The 18,415-nt window shown below is 37.0% G+C and overlaps 1 protein-coding gene across 5 annotated transcripts in view; it reads left to right on the forward strand.

The window, feature by feature from the left end:
• CPED1 (cadherin like and PC-esterase domain containing 1) overlaps positions 1–18,415 on the forward strand; it is a 328,745-nt gene that overhangs the window by 119,480 nt on the left and 190,850 nt on the right. For all 5 annotated transcript variants that reach the window (XR_009736016.1, XM_061414531.1, XM_061414532.1 and 2 more), the window contains 2 exons: positions 684–816; positions 2,831–2,999. Coding sequence is in view for 4 of the 5 variants with exons in the window: in XM_061414531.1 (XP_061270515.1) it covers positions 684–816; positions 2,831–2,999 (302 nt within the window). In the remaining variant the exon portion in view is untranslated. The remainder of the gene's footprint in view (positions 1–683; positions 817–2,830; positions 3,000–18,415) is intronic.

Consider the following 18,415-nt stretch of genomic DNA (forward strand, 5'->3'; position numbering starts at 1 on the left):
AAGTCATCATTGTTGGTTTTTACTTTTATACACTTAAAAAACTCACTAAATAATATTCTTGGAGAAGGAAATGGCAACCCATTCCAGTATTCTTGTCTGGAAAATCCCATGGACAGAGGAGAGGAGCCTGGTGGGCTATATAGTTCATGAGGTCTCAAAGAGTCGGACACAACCGAGCAACTAAGCACAAATAATATTCTACAAAATAATGAAACACTTCTTGAGGTTATCAAGGTCAAGAAGCATGACAAACTCTGTTTTTGAAGGACTGCATTGTCAGGAAGTCAACTCAAGTTGTCTATGTAGTATTCTCATCACAAACCGAAGTCAGTTCCTACACCACCATTCCCTGATTCAAGAGTGCATCTCTTAGCCGTACAGAAGATAGACCCTCCTGGGGATGGAGAGGGAGACATTATATCTATTTCCCCTCCTGAGCAAGAAAATTTAAGTGTTATTACAATTGTTTTACTAGTATATGGTAAGAGAACATACCACTAAGCAAAGGCCTGTCTAAACATGCCTTCATGCTTGATGGATCCAACCTTGATTCAGAAGGGAGAGAAATTTTGCTGCCTGTTTCCCTTGGACCCAGGAGGTTAACACAGCAAGACTCTATTTTGGAAGTCACTCCAAAAGGAAACAATAAAATGACTGTCTTTTGCTCTTTTGAATCTTTCCAGAATTGCGACTTCTGGTGAGCCCTTCTGTGTGTCTGAATCAGAGTATACAATTAAAGCTGAGGACTTCAAGTCACCTTTTAAAAACACTGAAGTCGCAGATGTGGAAACCAGGGGACTGGAGACGTGAACAGCTGTAAGCTAATCATCTTGAATTGTTACACCAGGCATGCATTTTAGAAGATAGTCAATAAGAAAAAAAGCACTAGACACATCTAGGGGTTTTACATGTTTGAAATTTTAGGTTCTGTTACATAAATTTTCAACTATCTCTTCTTAATAAAGAATGCCACCGTCTTTCTTCTAGACTAATTCAAACCTCTCTTGCCATAAAATAAACATTCGGGTAAACAGGACTCTTATCTAGAAAGTTACATTAATGGAAATTGAATTTAAAATCTTGACAGTGTGAAACTATAAAATTTTAACTTCCATTTTATATTCAAATAACATGCCTTAGTCTTTGAGTATGGCTGAATGATTTTTTTCTAGTTATTGTTTTAGGGCTCTAAGAAAACAACTGTAGGGTACCAATTTACTTAAGTTGCTTCCAGGGAAATGATTTTGTCATGTAGATAAATTACAGTGAAAAACTAAGAGATTTTAATAATCTTATCCAAGGCATAAACAGTTTGCCTCATGTCATTTTATAATTTTTAGCTAGTATTTGAAGAATCATATGTATTTCTGCTTATGTAGACTTCAAAAGATGAAATAACACTCTCTTTTCATTGACCGAACTTAGATAATTGAAATACAGAAATAGGCTGCAGAAGAGAAAATAGCTATACATTTTGGTTGGAGAAGGAAATGGCAATCCACTCCAGTATTCTTGCCTGGAGAATTCCATGGACAGAGGAGCCTGGTGGGCTACAGTCCATGGGGTCGCAAAGAGTCAGACATGACTGATCGATTCACACACACACACACATACATACATTTTGGTACCATTTATGATGGACGTGGGCTTCCATGGTGACTCAGACGGTAAAGAATCTGCCTGTAATGCGGGAGTCGCAAGTTCGATCCCCTGGTCAGATAGATCCCCTAGAGAAGGCAACAGCAACTCACTGCAGTATTCTTGCCTGGAGAATTGCATGGACAGAAGAGCCTGGCAGGCTATAGTCCATAGAGTCAAATTGCAAAGAGTAGGACAGACTGAGAGACTAAACACACATACACACATACACACATGATGAAAGTCTATTTGCTTCATCACAAAATATTCAACCAGTGGTGGGTTTTTTTTTTTTTTTTTTCCTTTTTTAGACTGAAGTGTTTCCTGAAACTTCATCCCTTAAATTAACCCTTAATGATCATGTGGTGTAGATTATTGCTGGCATGAATGCTCAGACGCTTCAGTCATGCCCAACTCTTTGCAACCTCATGGACTGTAGCCTGCCAGGCTCCTCTGCCCATGGGGATTCTCCAGGCAAGAATACTGGAGTGGGTTGCCATTCACTTCTCCAGGGGATCTTCCCAACCCAGGGATCGAACCCTCGTCTCTTATGTCTCCTGCATTAGCAGGCAGGTTCTTTACCACTAGCGCCACCTGTGCATTATGAAAGTGAAAAGTGAAAGTTTAGTCGCTCAGTCGTGTCCGACTCTTTGCGACCCCATAGACTGTAGCCTACTTGACTCCTCCGTCCATGGGATTTTCCAGGCAAGAGTACTAGAGTGGGGTGCCATTTCCGTCTCCAGAGGATCTTCCCAACCCAGGGATCGAACCTGGGTCTCCCACATTGTAGGCAGACACGTTACCGTCTGAGCCACCAGAAGTAGAATCAAATTAGTGGGGAAAGTATTTTGGCATACTTTTCATTATCTGTCCACTACTGAGAAACAATATCTTGTAGAGGAAAAGATAGAGCTAAGGTAGATAAGGGCAGAACAAGAAGATTTCAGGGGTTTCCTAAACTTTTATATGTACCTCTTTTGTTGGGATGGTACCAGATGTGACTAATGTTAACATTTTTTGAGATCTTTAAACCTTATTTTTGGTATTATTTTAGCCTTTGTTTAGGGAAGCCCATATACTGAAGGCTGGGGCTCAAGGAGTGAAAGATAGGGTGTACAAAGTGCTGAGGTAATTTACAAATTACATACTCACTCCAAATTATGGAGCTTTAATTTTGTTTTGTATTTTTTAGGAATCAAACTACAGCCCTTGCACCACAAGAAACACTCTTGAGAGCCAAAGACTTATCTGTAATTCTTAAAGCATATGTACTGGTGACATCCTTAACTCCTCTGCATGCATTCATTCATTCAACTGGCATGGTTTGGAATCCACCAAAGAAAAAACGCTTCACTGTCAAGGTAAAATTTCCATCGAAGCAGTTATTTCCCACAAAGTATACTGAAGATAAATAAAGTGAGTTGGGTTGCCTTTTTTTGACCTTTATGATTATCAACTCCCATGGAACAAAGATTGTATCATTTTATTGCTGCAAGCAGAGATTTTCATTTAATAAATGTAGTTCAAAAATCACCTAGAAACAGCTTCACTCGAGATCACAAAGGCTACATCTTTTTTTTTTTTTTTTTTTCCCCTCAATTTATCATTTTAGTCAGTTCCTTGACCCATTATAAAGCTAGTTTTCAGCTATGGTCTGTTTTTCTTGAGTTGACTTTCTACTTAAGAAAAATGTAGTCAATGCAACAAAGGAAAATATAGTTTTGCCCTTATGCCTTTTGCTTTATTTTTAGGAAGCATAGTGCCTATTTCATTTTGCCATTCAATATGGAATATTTGTTGAGTAAAAAACACCTCTCTCAAGGATGCCTGACATAGTGAGCCCTGATATAAAGCATGATGAGAAAGTTTTCAGGGAAGAATTTAATAATAACCTCCAAAAAGTTTAGTTTTAAGAGGTAATTCAGCTTAGCTCAGTCAAAAATTAAGCCTAATAAGAGTATATTTGATAAATTTTAAGGAGTTTCTGATTTTACAAAATTAATTGTCCAAATCACAGGTAAGAGGAAATACATACGTGCTTACTTTCAGTTTCCTCCCACTTCCTCTTTTCTGTTTTCTGAACAATTACTTCTATAAAATCAAACAAAATGCCTTCAAAGAACAAATACCACACAATCCCACTTATAGAAGGAATCTAAACTAGTCAAACTCACAGGAGCAAAGAATAGAATGGTGGTTACCAGGGGCTGGAGAGGTGTTAGTCTAAGGGTATAAAATTTCAGTTATGCTAAATAAGTCCTAGAGATCTATATACTTACAGTATAGTACCTATAGTTAATAATACTGAGATTTGCTAAGAGGATAGATTTTAAGTGTTCTTATCACTAAACAAATAGGTAGGATGGAGGGAAACTTTTGGAGGGGATAGATATGTTTATAACTTGATTGCGGTGATGGTTTCATGGGTGTATACGTATCTCTAAACTCATCATCTTGTATACATTAAATATGTACAGATTTTTGTATTCTAATCAGAATAAAATGGTTTAATAAAAAGAGAAGGCACAAGTGCCTCTTATAATTTCAAGAGATTTAAAAGTGGCTGTAATTGATACTTTTCAGAAGTTATCTTACATAAACTACACTTTAAGTTTTGGAAAATCTTCCAACAGTGAAAGATTTTTAAAAGGCACGTTTAAATATTGTCAATGAAAAAACAGATAAGCATGATAGAAGTTGCAAGGGTTACATCGCTTAGTAAAATAGATAACTGATATTGTAAGGAAATGGTGTTGATGACTTAGGTCTTAAGGGTAGTTAAATTTAAGGACAATAATCAGTATATCAGTATATATGATTTTTAATTAATCATGAAAAACTGGAATCTAATCTGGTTTGTCTTTTGTGTTTTCTCCTACAAGTCTTCACAGTGGCTATTTATATTCCCTAAGAACCTTTAATTAATTATTCTCCAATTGCCCTTTTCTGTTAAATTGAATTGTATGAAATTGCTGACAATTGTGACCTACAAAAAATTACTTTCCTATGATTCAACCAAGTAATTGGAACTTGGATATAGAGAGATAGAAGAATCATATTCCTCAACTCATGTCACGTTCATGTATTTGGAAAATGTTTGTTGAGCAGAGATCAGAATCCCTGTCCTTGTAGAACTTGCAGCATCTGTGTGTGCAATCTTCTTGTTTTATCTGTTCTATTTTTCACGTTTTACTCCCAGTTCCCACTTAATTCTCCTTCCCTCAAGTGTGAGTCACTCAGTCGTGACCCACTCTTTGTGACCCCATGGACTGTAGCCCACCCAGATCCTCTGTCCTTGGAATTCTCCAGCAAAGAATACTGGAGTGGGTTGCCATGCCCTTCAGGGGATCTTCCTGACCCAGGGATAAAACCTGGGTTTCCCTCATTGCAGGCAGATTCTTTACCGTCTGAGCCCAGAAGCCCCTCAAAGGCCATCATTATAATGACTTAATGTGTATCTTTTTGTGCATATTTTTGTAAAATAAGCTTCTTTATTTTGTTATACATGTCAGTATTTTTAGTATATAAATTGTATTATATTAGATAATTTTTTTCTAACCTTTTTTTTTTTTTTAAATGCAGCACTGCATACTTTGAGGAAGAAACCATACACATTGCTGTGTATACATCTTCTGTGTTACTTTTCACTGATTTATGGTATTGCTAATGTGTATTGCATTGTATTTTACCTATCCACAGCTCCAGTGATAGACATCCTGATTGCTTCAACTCTTGGCTGAAGCAAACAATACTTCAAATGTACAAATCCTTCTGTTTGACTCTTTATGAACCTGCTTATCATTTTCTGAAGAATACATACCCAAAGCTGGAATTGCTGGGTCATAAGATAGGGGTTCATTTGATAGAATTAAATAATACCAGTTTGCCCTTCAGAATGCATATATCCATTTCCATGCCACAACAATTAGGCCAACATTTGACCTTTTCCAGCTGCATCAAGTGAAAAGTGGGAACTCATTCTTGCAAATAGCTCAATTTGTCATCTATGAACTTTATTATAGTGTTCTGTTTTGATTATAAATTTTCAGCTGATTAATCAAATTAATTTTTTCCTTATGGTTCCTCTTCAGAAATTTGGTCTCAGAAATCATTTCTTTTCTCTTAAGTCACAAAGATGTACTTCTCCATTTTTTCCATTACTTTTATAATTTTTTCTGGACATATAAATATTTAATTCAATTAGAGTTCCACCTCTGATGCAGTTTTTTCTCTATATAATTGGTTCTCATGAGCTAAAAACTTATTATTCCCTGTGAATCCGATATCACATGTACTGTATAAGATTCCACCTGTATACGGGGATGCCGCTGGGATTTCTGTTCTGTTTCAGTTGGCACACTTGTTTTTATTATTTTGGCAATATAAATACTTATTCATGGCTGACAGAGGAGGCTCATTTTTTTTACTTTTTCTTTTCAAGATTAAGTTAACTATATGGTAGACATTTATTTCCTTATAAACATTTTAGAATATCAAGTATACTTTTAAAATCCTACTGAAATTTCAATATATAATAACATTGAATTTATAGTTAATTTTTGAAGAATTGATTTCATAATATTAAGTCTCTCTGTTATTCAGGTCATTTTATTTGTCCTTTGTTAGAGTTTATTATTTTTTCCTCCACAGAGATCTTATATAGTCTTGCTTAAGTTTACTTCGAGATTCCCTAAAGTATTTTTTGATATTGGTTTTTAAATTATATTTTCCAGTTGGTTATTATTAGGATAGTGCATACATGCTAAGTTGCTTCAGTCGTGATTGACTCTTTGTAACCCTATGGACTGAAGCCTGCCAGGCTCCTCTGTCCACGGTATTCTCCAGGCAAGAACACTAGAGTGGGTTGCCATTTCCTTCTCCTGGAGGGTCTTCCTGACCCAGGGATCAAACCCGTGACTCTTTTGTCTCCAGCACTGGCAAGTGGCTTCTTTACCACTAGTGCCACCTGGGAAGCCCATTATTAGGATTGCAGGCGTTGCTGGCGAATTCTTTCCCATCTGAGCCACAAGGGAAGCCCATTATTAGGATAGAGAAATTCTGCTTTTAGAGTTGAACTTCTGTTTGATAAACTTGTTTCAGTAAGTTCACTATCCATATCATTGGTTTTACTAGATATTTTATCTGCAAATAAAGCCATGTGAATCTCTTTTCCCTTTAATTCTTAGCTATCTTTTCTTCTTCCTTTTTTTTTTCTTTTTCTTGATTAATGTTGTCCAGGATAGCCAATACTATCTTTAAAAGTAGAATTCATAGTGTTCTTGAGTTGAGCATCATTTAAGATGGGCACATCTCAGGTTTCTCTGTTAAGTAAAATGCTTACAGTAGGTTTTTTGTATTTAACCTTTACAATTTCTGCCAAAGCAAGGAGAATAGTAGTACAGTTAACTGCAGTGGGTCTGTCATTACATTTCAGTTAATCATGGTTATCCTCACGTTCATCTGGTGTATTTTGTTGCTAGATTTTCTTTTGATTACAAACTCCCTGCATAAATGAGATAAAACCTACTTGATTATTCTGGACTATTTTCAATACTCTGTTGGATTTATTTACAATTTTTATACCTATGTTCATAAATGATGTGGACTTATGTTTTCTTATGTTTCTCATACGGTTTTTATAATTTACATTATTTGTAGCTTCATAAAATTAAGCTGGATAATGTTCACTCTTTTTCAGTTTTTTTAAATCAGCTTATATAAGAGAGGAATTAGACTGCCCTCAAGAATTTGGTACGTCTCTTTAAAAAATAAGATTCGAAGGGTTTTTTAAAAACAGCATTGACATTTCAATTTATTGAAAACATTTTGGTTGATTTTAAGTTCTCAATGTCTTCATGTACAGTTTGGTATTTTTGGGGAGGGGTTACTAATTTCATCAAATTTTTAAATTCTTTAGTGTATAATAGATTATAATGTTTTTATTTTTATATCTGTTGTGTTTGCAGCTATTTCATCTTTTTCAGTTTATCCTTTGTAGATAAGCATGATGCATTTTCTTCTTATTTTCCTATTAAAATTATCAGAAGTTTTTCTGCTGGTTGGTTAAATCTTTTTAAAGAAACAAGTTTTTACTTTGTTAATTTTTTTCATCATTTTGATGTTGCTGTTCCCAGTTTCACAGATTTATACTGTAATTTGCATCATTTCTTGGTGTCTAGTATTTTGTTTGCTCTATTGTTCCTTTTTAGTTTCTCATTGGAATGTTTGCCTCCTTGATGCTTAACATTTTTGTTTCCTAGCAAAAATGGCTAAAGCTATGCATTCCTTCTATGTCCTGCTTTAGTAATGTCTCATAAATTTCGAATTATCTAATTCTACTTTTTAATATTCTTTATGATTGCCTTGTTTAGCTCAAGGTATTTGATAACATATTCAATTTATAAAGAAAGGATTCTTTTTCGGCCATCCTTTTGTTATGAATTCCTCATTTACTGCATTATTATCAGAGGACAAATCCTGTATGCTACTGGTATCTTGGAATTTATCCAGGCTTTCTTTTATTGACTAATGATCTTTATATTAAAAAAAGAATTTTCCATGAGTGCTTAGAAACAAAAACTCTGCATGGCTATAGAATTCTATATATATTTAAAGGCTCACTTATTGATCATATTTTGCAGATACTTGATTTCTTCCTGTTTGATCTAATAGTTGCTAAGTGGAATGTGTGAAGATCGCTGACTAAAATCGTTGGTCTGTTTCTCCCTGTCATCCTGTTAGTTGAATATTTTGCAATCCTGTTGATTGTTACCTATTTATGACGGCTACAACGTCTTTTTCCACGGTTCCTCTTTGTGCACGTGCGCTCGCAGGCTCAGTCGTGTCCAACTCTTTGCCACCCTGGTGGACTGTAGCCTGCCAGGCTCATCTGTCCATGAATTTTTCAAGCAAGAATACTGGAGAGGGTTGCCATTTACTACTCTAGGGGGTCTTCCCAACCCAAGGACCAAATCCATGTCTTTTGAGACTCCTGTATTGGCAGACAGTTTCTTTACCGTTGTGCCACCTAGGAAGCCCATAGTTCCTTTAGCCAGTATATTTAGCTTTCTTTTGTCTTAGGATACAACTGCTTAAATTCTATTTTAGTCTATGTTAAGATTTTTGTGAATTTTCTTTTGGTTTATATTTTTGTTTTTGCATATGTTTTTAAAATTTTTCCCTTTTGATATGTCTTTGTAGTAAATGGATTTTTTAATAGTCAGTAGAGTTTTGAAATTTATTGTTTTCACCCAATCTGAGAATCTTCATTTTTTAATTTATGATTTTTAATTGACTTGCATAGATTATTTAGGACTTATTCCTACTATCTTATTTTTAAAAATTTTTAGTGCATTCGTTTCATTTAAAATATCTTTTTCTGTTTTTCACTGTAGAGATGAAATTTTCTTCTGTTAGCTTAAAAGTTATATATTCTGAATGTAACATACTGTGGATATCCTTCATTTGAGACACATACTCAATGCTTATTTTCTCCTATTAAGTTCTTAAATTTTAGTACCTTCCACTCTGCCCCCTCATGACGAATGTCATTTGCTGTCTATGCCACTTCTCCACATTCCATCGTCACAGTGTAGATTTAAAAATTCTGATTGAAATAATCATTTGGGGGGGGGGTATTTTCTTAAAATACAAAGCCATAATCAAACTCTATCAAGGAATTTGTCACCTTCACATCCCCTGATTATTCACAGCATCCTCCTAGATTTGCTTCTTATCTGTGTTTTCAGTTGAGCCTGAAGTCTTTACTCTTTAATTCTGGGGAATTTGTTTCCATTGTTTTTTGTAATATTTTTGCCACAGTATTTTCCTCTGCTCAAATTTTGACCCCTTCATTTCATGTGCTGCTGCTGCTGCTAAGTTGCTTCAGTCGTGTCCTATCTGTGCGACTCCATAGACAGCAGCCCATCAGGCTTCCCAGTCCCTGGGATTCTCCAGGCAAGAACACTGGAGTGGGTTGCCATTTTCTTCTCCATTTCATGTGCTAATACCCCTTAACTTGAGAAAGTGAAGTGGCTTAGTCGTGTCTGACTCTTTGCGGCCCCATAGACTGTAGCCCACCAGGCTCCTCCGTCCATGGGATTTTCCAGGCAAGAGTACTGGAGTGGGGTGCCATCGCCTTCTCAACTTGAGAACTATGTACGTTTTTACTTACAGCAGTTGATTTCTTACTGCTTTTCCTCTTGATTCTTTTTAATGATCCTTTTCTATATTTCATTTCCCTACCATCGACCATTATTTCTAATATGAGGATATTAATCATGCTTATTTTAAATTCCTAACCCATTAATTTTATTCTTTTATATTTTTTTTAGCTTCGTATTTTATATTGGAACATAGGTGATTAACAATGTTGTGTTAGTTCCAGGTGTATAGCAAACTGATTTCATTATACATATACATGTTTCTAGTCTTTTTCAAATTCTTTTCACATTTAGGTTGTTACATGATATTGATCAGAGTTCCCTGAACTATGCAGTAGGTCCTTGTTGGTTATCGATTTTAAATATAGCAGTGGGTACGTACCAATCCCAAACTCCCTAAACATTCCCTTCTACCCACTCTTCCCCACTGGTAACCATGAATTCATTCTTTAAGTCTGTGAGCCTGTTTCCGTTTTGTAAATAAGCTCATTCGTATCATTTCTTTTTAGATTCTTCATATAAGCAACATCATATTTCTCTTTCTCTGACTTACTTCACTCATTATGACAATCTCTAGATCCATCCATGTTGCTGCGAATGCCTAGCTCATGACTTTTAGAAGTCCAGTGTTCTATCCATTGCCACAGAGCCCCTGTGGTTTAGAAGCACGGTTTTAGAAGCATGATATGTAGCATTTAGTTTATTACTTTCTTTTCGAGGTGGTTGTACTTTTCGCGCATGCCCTCTTTTGTTCTTTGAGCTTAAGTTATCCTTCAGATACTATTTATTCTTGTAGTTATCATATCAGGGGAAGGCCAGGTAAATCCGAAGGGGATGGAAGACTTCCCTGGTGGTCCAGTGGTTAAGCATCCACCTTGCCAGTCAGGGGACGTGGGTTCGACCCCTGCTGAGGAACTAAGATCTCGCGTGCTGTGGAGCAGCTAAGCCCGCACGCGACAACTGCTGAGCCTGTGCATCGCAGCTAGAGTCTGAGCACTGCAATGAAAGGTCCCACCTGCTGCAACTAACACCCGATGCAGCCAAGTAAATAAATGTTTGTAAAAACCCACAACAGCGACAAAAGAGGGCTGAAGGTGAGTTCCAGGCATTGTAAAAGCACTTTTCATCATCTCTCTCTGCCACAATGGTATCAGGTGACTTCTGTGTTGAGAATCTCACTCCCTAATCCCTTAAGTAGAAGAGTCTTGGGAGGAGACAGTTCCCTTCGTTATAATTCATCAACCTTAGGGTTTGGGAGAGAAGGAGGTGAAGGAATGAATGCCAGATGTGATGTAATCCCACACTTATCAGCTCCTCACCTGAGGGAGACATTCAGCAACCTGAATCCTGTAGGCTTCACATCCCTAATAGAGAAGGAGCAGTCAGTGATTGTTCTCGGGTACCACCCAGGAGAGGCCGGAGGGAAGCAAACCTGTTGCAGGTTACTGCAACCTATCCTCTCAAAGAAATCTCTGGCAACACTCTCCTCTAATTGCAGTCATCCCTGCCCACAGTAGCTCAGACGGTAAAGAATCTGCCTGCAGTGCAATCCCTGGGCTGGGAAGATCCCCTTGAGTAGGAAACGGCAACCCACTCCAGTATTCTTGCCTGGAGAATTCCATGGACAGAGAAGCCTTGTGGGCTACAGTCCATGGGGTCGCAAAGAGTTGGACACGACTGAGCAACTAACACTGCCCATGGCCACCGCTTTCCCAGCCAGTTCAAAATATCTTTCAGAATCACTGTCACACAAGTTTTGATTTGTTCTTTAGTTAAATTCCTACTTTGGTCTCACTTAACCTATAATAGTTCACCATCTTGCTGGGAAACTGAAGCTCCTAGATATTCCAGGTAATTGTTTTTAAGTTGTTTTTTTAATCTTTTTTTTTCTTTTTCCTTTATTTAAGCACCACATTCCCCTGTAGGAAAATTATATGAAAAGGAAAGTTCTTTGTGATTTGATTTTCTTCAGGTCTTCATACTTTATTCTCTACATTGTTTCTTCTTATTCATATCTTTGTCATGTATGAAGGACAGATGCGAGCCGCAGCCTTAGCACAGGAAAGCACGTAGCTCTTGTCATTTTCATCCTGTCCTTGAGATTTGTCTTTTCAAGATCTTGCCTGACTATTCTAGACAATACTATTATCTGCTGTCAAAGGGGAGGTAGTGCAGCTTCCTGGGTTAATGTTCCAGAGAGCAGTGATTTCCTTCTAGAGGCCAGAGTTATACTTCATGCTGCAGGTAGATTCAGAAAGCCAGGGTCTGTTCTTTTACCCTTCAACTGAAGTACTTATAGCTTCCATTAAAACACCTAGATTATACTTATCTGTTAAATTACCCACCCATCCTCCAAAATGTAGCTTCTATATGATATTTTTAGATGTGAAAAAATACATGGAAATGTTTTCAATGCTAATGTGATGGATAGGACCAAGACCTACTTTAAAGACTAACCATGTGATATGTGTGTGTCTTAGTGGCTCAGTCGTGTCTGAGTTCTTCCGGCCCCGTGGACTGTAGCCTGCCAGGCTCCTCTGTCCATGGAGTTCTCCAGGCAAGGATACTGGAGTGGGTTGCCATTCGCTTCTCCAGGGGATCTTTTGGATCCAGGGATTGAACCCAGGTCTCCTGCATTGTAGGCAGATTCTTTACCAATTAAGCTACTAGGGAAGCCCAACCAGGTGATACCAATGTTTTATTAAATACTATTCTGAAAATTCCACAAGACATAATTTGTGTGTTTGTGTACTGAGTCCTGAATCCTAGGGCTGAATCATTAGTGATTTATGCACTGGGCAGTGAAGCAAGCCCACTCAACTGGTTATCAGTGGCCGTTTATAGAACATTCTGGCAGCTAAAGGAGTATGAAAGCAGTAACAGATTTAACTGTGAGCTCATTTATTTCCAATTAGGTCTGCTGCTGAGATACTCTATGTGGTAAAGCTTTAGAGAGAGTTGAAAAATATCATCAATGCAAATTTGAGAAATAATGGAAGTAGAAGCTTTATAAACTAAATTTTTCTAAAATCCTCTTCTGTACAAAAGAATAATTTAAAATATAAATGTTTGAGATTTCCAAAGACTGTTCAAATGTACCAGGGGAGGATGGAAAAAGGGAAAGAAAATTAATGGCAAATGCAAAATTTGATTACTATATCATATGATCCAGTTTTAAAACAACTATTTTTGCTGCTGTTAAGGCAATGTTATTTTCCTGGTGAATAAATCCAACTTCAAGCTATATTTTATTCAGAAATTTGTTCCCTGAGAAAAACCTCTCAATTCAATGATAAAACACTCTAGTTATACCTACGAATTGACCAGTCAAACTCTTCCACAGCCATTCTAACCAAAATTTTCAGTCAAATATGTCCATGGCTGTCTTTAAACACAGGTCATATAGATTAACTGCAAGAAATTTAAATTTGGTTCTTAGAGTGAAAAGACACAATTATCCCTTCATCCACTGTAAAGTTATCCAACAGAGAGGAAACTCTTATCTGTAACTTCTTTATGATGTCTGGAGATTCTAGCTGACTGCTTTGATGAAAATGTATTGCTGGAGTGACTTATGATTCCTGGAAGAAGACCTAGCCAAAGCCTTATTTTCTCTAGCTGAGAAATAATTTAAATGAATTCCTGTTTTGATCCACAATTCCATATTCGAAGATGTTCTTTTGTTAATATTTGGTATTCAAAAGTTACATGAGGATAATTCCTTGAATGTCATTAGCTCTTGATACATACTTGGGATGAATTCCATCAGCGATCATTTAAAAATGTTTAACCACGTGAAGAAATTGCCCAAGGCTATTTACTCCCTAACTGTTTTAATTCAGCCCCTGTGTTTTGCAAGCATCTTCTAGTGGCCTTCCAGTAAATGTAATAGACAGATGTCATCATCTGAATTTCTAGGCAAGCCCACTTTGATAAAAACAGGAAAACACAGGACACTGCTGGCTTTGCTCGTCAGTATCTATGAGAATCATCTCCAATGTAAAACAAAGTTAAAGCAAGCTCGTGCCCAGTCTCTAAATCACCAGCTGTCTACCCCCACTGCATTGGCCTTCGGGGGACCATTCTTCCATTTCCGGTTCCCTCTCACATCGATGGAATCAGCAGATGTGTACAGAGGAGAGAGTGAACCTTGGCAAAGAGGGGCATGTTGTTATTTACAAGGACCTCTTTTAATGGATGCATATATCTCTTATTCAGTTTTGGAAACATGACACAGTTGCAGGGATGAAGTTAGCCTCATTTGTCGTCGATATTTATGCTGTGCCTTTCATAATGTCAGATGAGATAGCTCATATATTCCCAAGGTAAAAATGAGTAATATCTTTGGGAGCAGGTATAAAGTTACAATACAGTTTTTCAACTTGAGGAAGTGTTCTTCTCCTGATTTTCATTTTACGTCTTAGACTGCAGACTATGGAACAGACCTTGTAAAAGACTTTCACTGAGCATCTGGCTCTTCTGTAGGCCCAGGAGATTTATGTCAGCTGTAGGAAGAATGTGAATAAAACCCTGCTTCTGGGAGTTTGTAAAACGAATTGATGTATTACTTAGTCTACTCTTGCTTGGATTAAATTTTAAAATTGCATCAGGGTGTTCATTTTTAAGTATGATTTTATATAAATAGGAATTATAGATAACCAGCATAAAATTAAAGAAACATATGACTAGAGCTGAATTACAATAAAACCCAAATAATAATTGCAAAATTAACACTTATCAACCCACACTGATGTTAAATACTATTTCAGATCTGTTTGCTCTAGAAAAAGAATGATTATTTTGCAATTGCACAGGATTTTAAAGTGCATAAATGCAAAACAACGTTATGCTGTTAATGGCATTGGTGTGTTAGCTTTATCTCTTGTGCTGAAAACTTTCATTTCATTTCTTTCATTCACTCATTCATTTCCACCTTGTTCCATAAAAGCTTTCAAGTAATTCTGTACATTCATTCATTTATTCTTTTATGGAATCTGGATTATTAGCCCAAATAGGAAGAAAAGTATTCATTAATTATCATCACTTTTACTTGATCCAAAATGACCATTTAAATATATGACCCTAAGCTTTCAGAACTGTAGGCAAACTCTGGAGAGTGTCGGGTGCACAAAAAATATTAGTCAATGAATGATTGTCTATCATTACCATTTTTACTAAAGGTATCTTATTAATTGTAACTTGCTAAAAACTGAAATTTGAAGAAATATTTAAGAGTATATTCTACAACAGAGAATAAATACAATGAATTTATATAAACCATCTCTGTTAATTGTTCTCTCTTCTGAACTAATGTAGTGAACTGATATAATTATCTGATATGGGCACATTATTATATATGCATTGTAGTGACAACATAAAGGTGAAACCTAATCTTAATGAATACTTTGCTAATTATTATTTCCTTTAATGCAAAAAAAAAACAACAACAATGGACACGTGTCAATTATCTATCCAGAAAAATGGAGGTTAACTGATATTCAGAGACTTCGGTGTGAGATCAGGTGAGGTAAGTGAATGCATTCAGGAAGCTTAAGAGATGGAAGACCTCGGTGGTATTTGGGGATTTAGGGCTTTTGCCTGCTCCTTGGACTTCCCTTGTGGCTCAGACGGTAAAGCGTCTGCCTACAATGCGGGAGACCAACGTTCGATCCCTGGGTTGGGAAGATCCCCTGGAGAAGGGAAAGGCTATCCACTCCAGTACTCTAGCCTGGAGAATTCCATGGACTGTATAGTCTGTGGGGTCGCAAAGAGTCGGACACGACTGAGCGACTTTCACTTCACTTCTCTTCACTTTCCACCTCACAGCCCTTTCTTTGCCCGTCTTACTCAAAACGCTTCTCCCTGGCGCCATCTAGTGGACATCTTGGTGGGAATGAGGAAGACGTCCAGGATTTGCAAAGACCAATAGAAGTCCATGGCCTGTGGACATCATAGGAGCTCTTGTAAGTTAGTCTGTGAAGACTCGTCCTCTTTCTGTCATTATCCCATACAGATGTATTGCCTTGATTTCTGCTACACTTCGCTGATCAGAAGATTATAAAAGAACAAGTGTTTAGAATAAAAAAAATGAGCTTGAAAAATGAGGTCTCTTGTAAGTAATGTTCTAAAGCAGTTTAAGCATCCACGGAGAACACCATTTTAGTTTTTCAGTTTCTCATTATTTCTTCAATAGGTGAGCTAGCTAAGCCAGGCAGATATTCAAAGACAGAGGCACCATAATCTCTTCCTTCGTGCATGTGTGCATGCTAAGTCACTAGTCGTGACCGACTTTGGGATTCTCTAGGCAAGAATACTCGAGTGGGTTGTCATGGGGATCTCCTCCAGGGGATCTTGCCGACCTTCCGATCCCGTGGGGTATCGAACTCACGTCTCTTATGTCTCCTGCATTGGAAAGCAGGTTCTTTACCACTAGTGCCACCTGGGAAGCCCAGTCTCTTCCTTCACTAACCTCCTAATGATAAAGGTTTATTAAGATGAATCTTTGGGTAGTGGACCCACAAGTCAAGGCAAAACTCTGCCATCTTCCTGATTTTTTCCATTTCTGAGAAGGCACCAAGAGAGTTGCTAAATTTAATTTCATAACCTTGATTCCTGGACTTGGACAATAAGGCTTACCTGAGTTTTGCATCCCTGTGGTAATGTTCAGAATCTCCTGAGGGCAAGAAAATATATTGGGAGGAAAAAAAAAATCAGATAAAGTGAAAGAATCAAGAGAACAAAAACTAAGCAGAAAAATTTACTTGCCTAAATACATGTAAAATTCTTGAAAGAAGAGATTCTGTTTATTTTTGATTAAAAAAAAAACCTTCAGTACTTGACACAATACTTAATACTCAGCAGGCAGAAGGGAGAGAAATGGCTTAGAATAGAGACTCCACTCATCAAATTGCTGAAAAGAATAATCACTAATAACCCCTTTACAAAATGTGATGTGAATGCAAACTACTAATAGTGAAGACAATGGCAGTAAATATCGCTAAAGTTTAATTACTTTAATGCCTAAGTTTATTCTAAAACATATACCTAGTGGAGAAGACAGGTGATATTTACATTTTCACATTAGATAGAGAAACAAAATAGCTTTGCACCAGTATGTTCTGAAGATTATGGCGTGTTTGTCATTTTAAACATTTCTATTAACAATTTCCTTTATTCGTTGAGATGTATCTCTAAGGCTGTGACAAACTCTAGATACAAAATATTCCCAGATGTGCCAACTAGGTAAGACTGATTTGTCTGCTAAAGGAAGCCAGACTTTTGCTCCCTTCAGGAGAAAATCTGACTTGCATTTGTCTTATGTGATTTATGCATTGTAAGTTTAAGATGAAATACAGCCTTTTCCCTCCCATATATTAAAATGTGGCTTCAAATTTGAAAGAAACCACAGTCTTCTCAGAAACCTATGTTGCTATGTGATGAGACAAAACAAAAATACTGTATTGCCCCCAAGTGGTCTTTGTAGGTATTTCCTGCACTCTCCAACAGTGAAGGAAAAAGAGAAAGCAAAAATACTGTACTTGGATAGCAAATCTTTGACCCTTTTCTTTCACTGGATTATACATATTTATTCTTTAAAAATCATTTGATAATCCAGGTTGCGGTAGTAAGGATATATTGCTAAGTAGAGATTCTGAATGGTGGTAAATCTTCAGTGCAATTTAAATCGCCTAGGTCACACAATTATTTGTAATATCAACATTTGTAAGTTACAGGGGATTGTTTTCATTTAAGAAGATTTTTCAATACACAATTTTAGAAAAATTACTGTAACGTTATCACTAGCACTTTCTACTGAGCATTTGAGAGGACATTATTTTTATCCACGTATCTTTTTGTGTACTTCTATTTGATTTCAACTTGAACTTCAAAGTGGTTTTTAACCTGAATTTCTTTGAATTATATAGATGACCTAGTATTGTGAGGTGGAACTGAAGGTTTATCTTTCATTTCTCTGAATGTTGCTGAGGCAGATGAAGATGGATTCTTTCTCAGGATTCTGCACATGTCATCATGCTATGTTCTACACGTACTATAATATACAAATGATTTGTTTGCTTTTTTAAGTTCTCTTTGGAGCATCTTCCAGTAAAACAATCATTCTCTGACTTCCTCATTTCCTGACATGGAGCATCCCCACACCCCTCACTCTATCCTCTCTCTCATGCTTGTCCTCTCTCCCTCACTTCTGTACTTAAACCTAGTTGGTAAAACCTCTGTGAAGCAAGTTTTACCATTTGGAGAAAGGGACTGTCAACAAGAGAGGAATTCCAGCTATCCCTACCTATTTGTTGTTGTTCTTCTTCAGTCATTAAGTCCTGTCTGACTCTTTGTAACCCCATGCACTGCAGCATGCCAGGCTCCCTGTCCTTCACTATCTCCTGGAGTTTGCTCGGACTCATGTCCATTGAGTCCATGAGGCTATCTAACCATCTCATCCTCTTCTCCTTTTGCCTCCAGTCTTTCCCAGAATCAAGGTGTTTTCCAGTGAGTCAGCTCTTTGCATCAGGTGGCCAAAGTATTGTGGCTTATGTGTATATACATGGTCGTGTCCCCCTCTAAACCAGTTTCCTGATGCCTGGTGTCTATAGTCTTCC

This window comes from Bos javanicus, chromosome 4, assembly GCF_032452875.1.
Source record: "Bos javanicus breed banteng chromosome 4, ARS-OSU_banteng_1.0, whole genome shotgun sequence".
In the NCBI taxonomy this organism is placed as follows: Eukaryota; Metazoa; Chordata; class Mammalia; order Artiodactyla; family Bovidae; genus Bos; species Bos javanicus.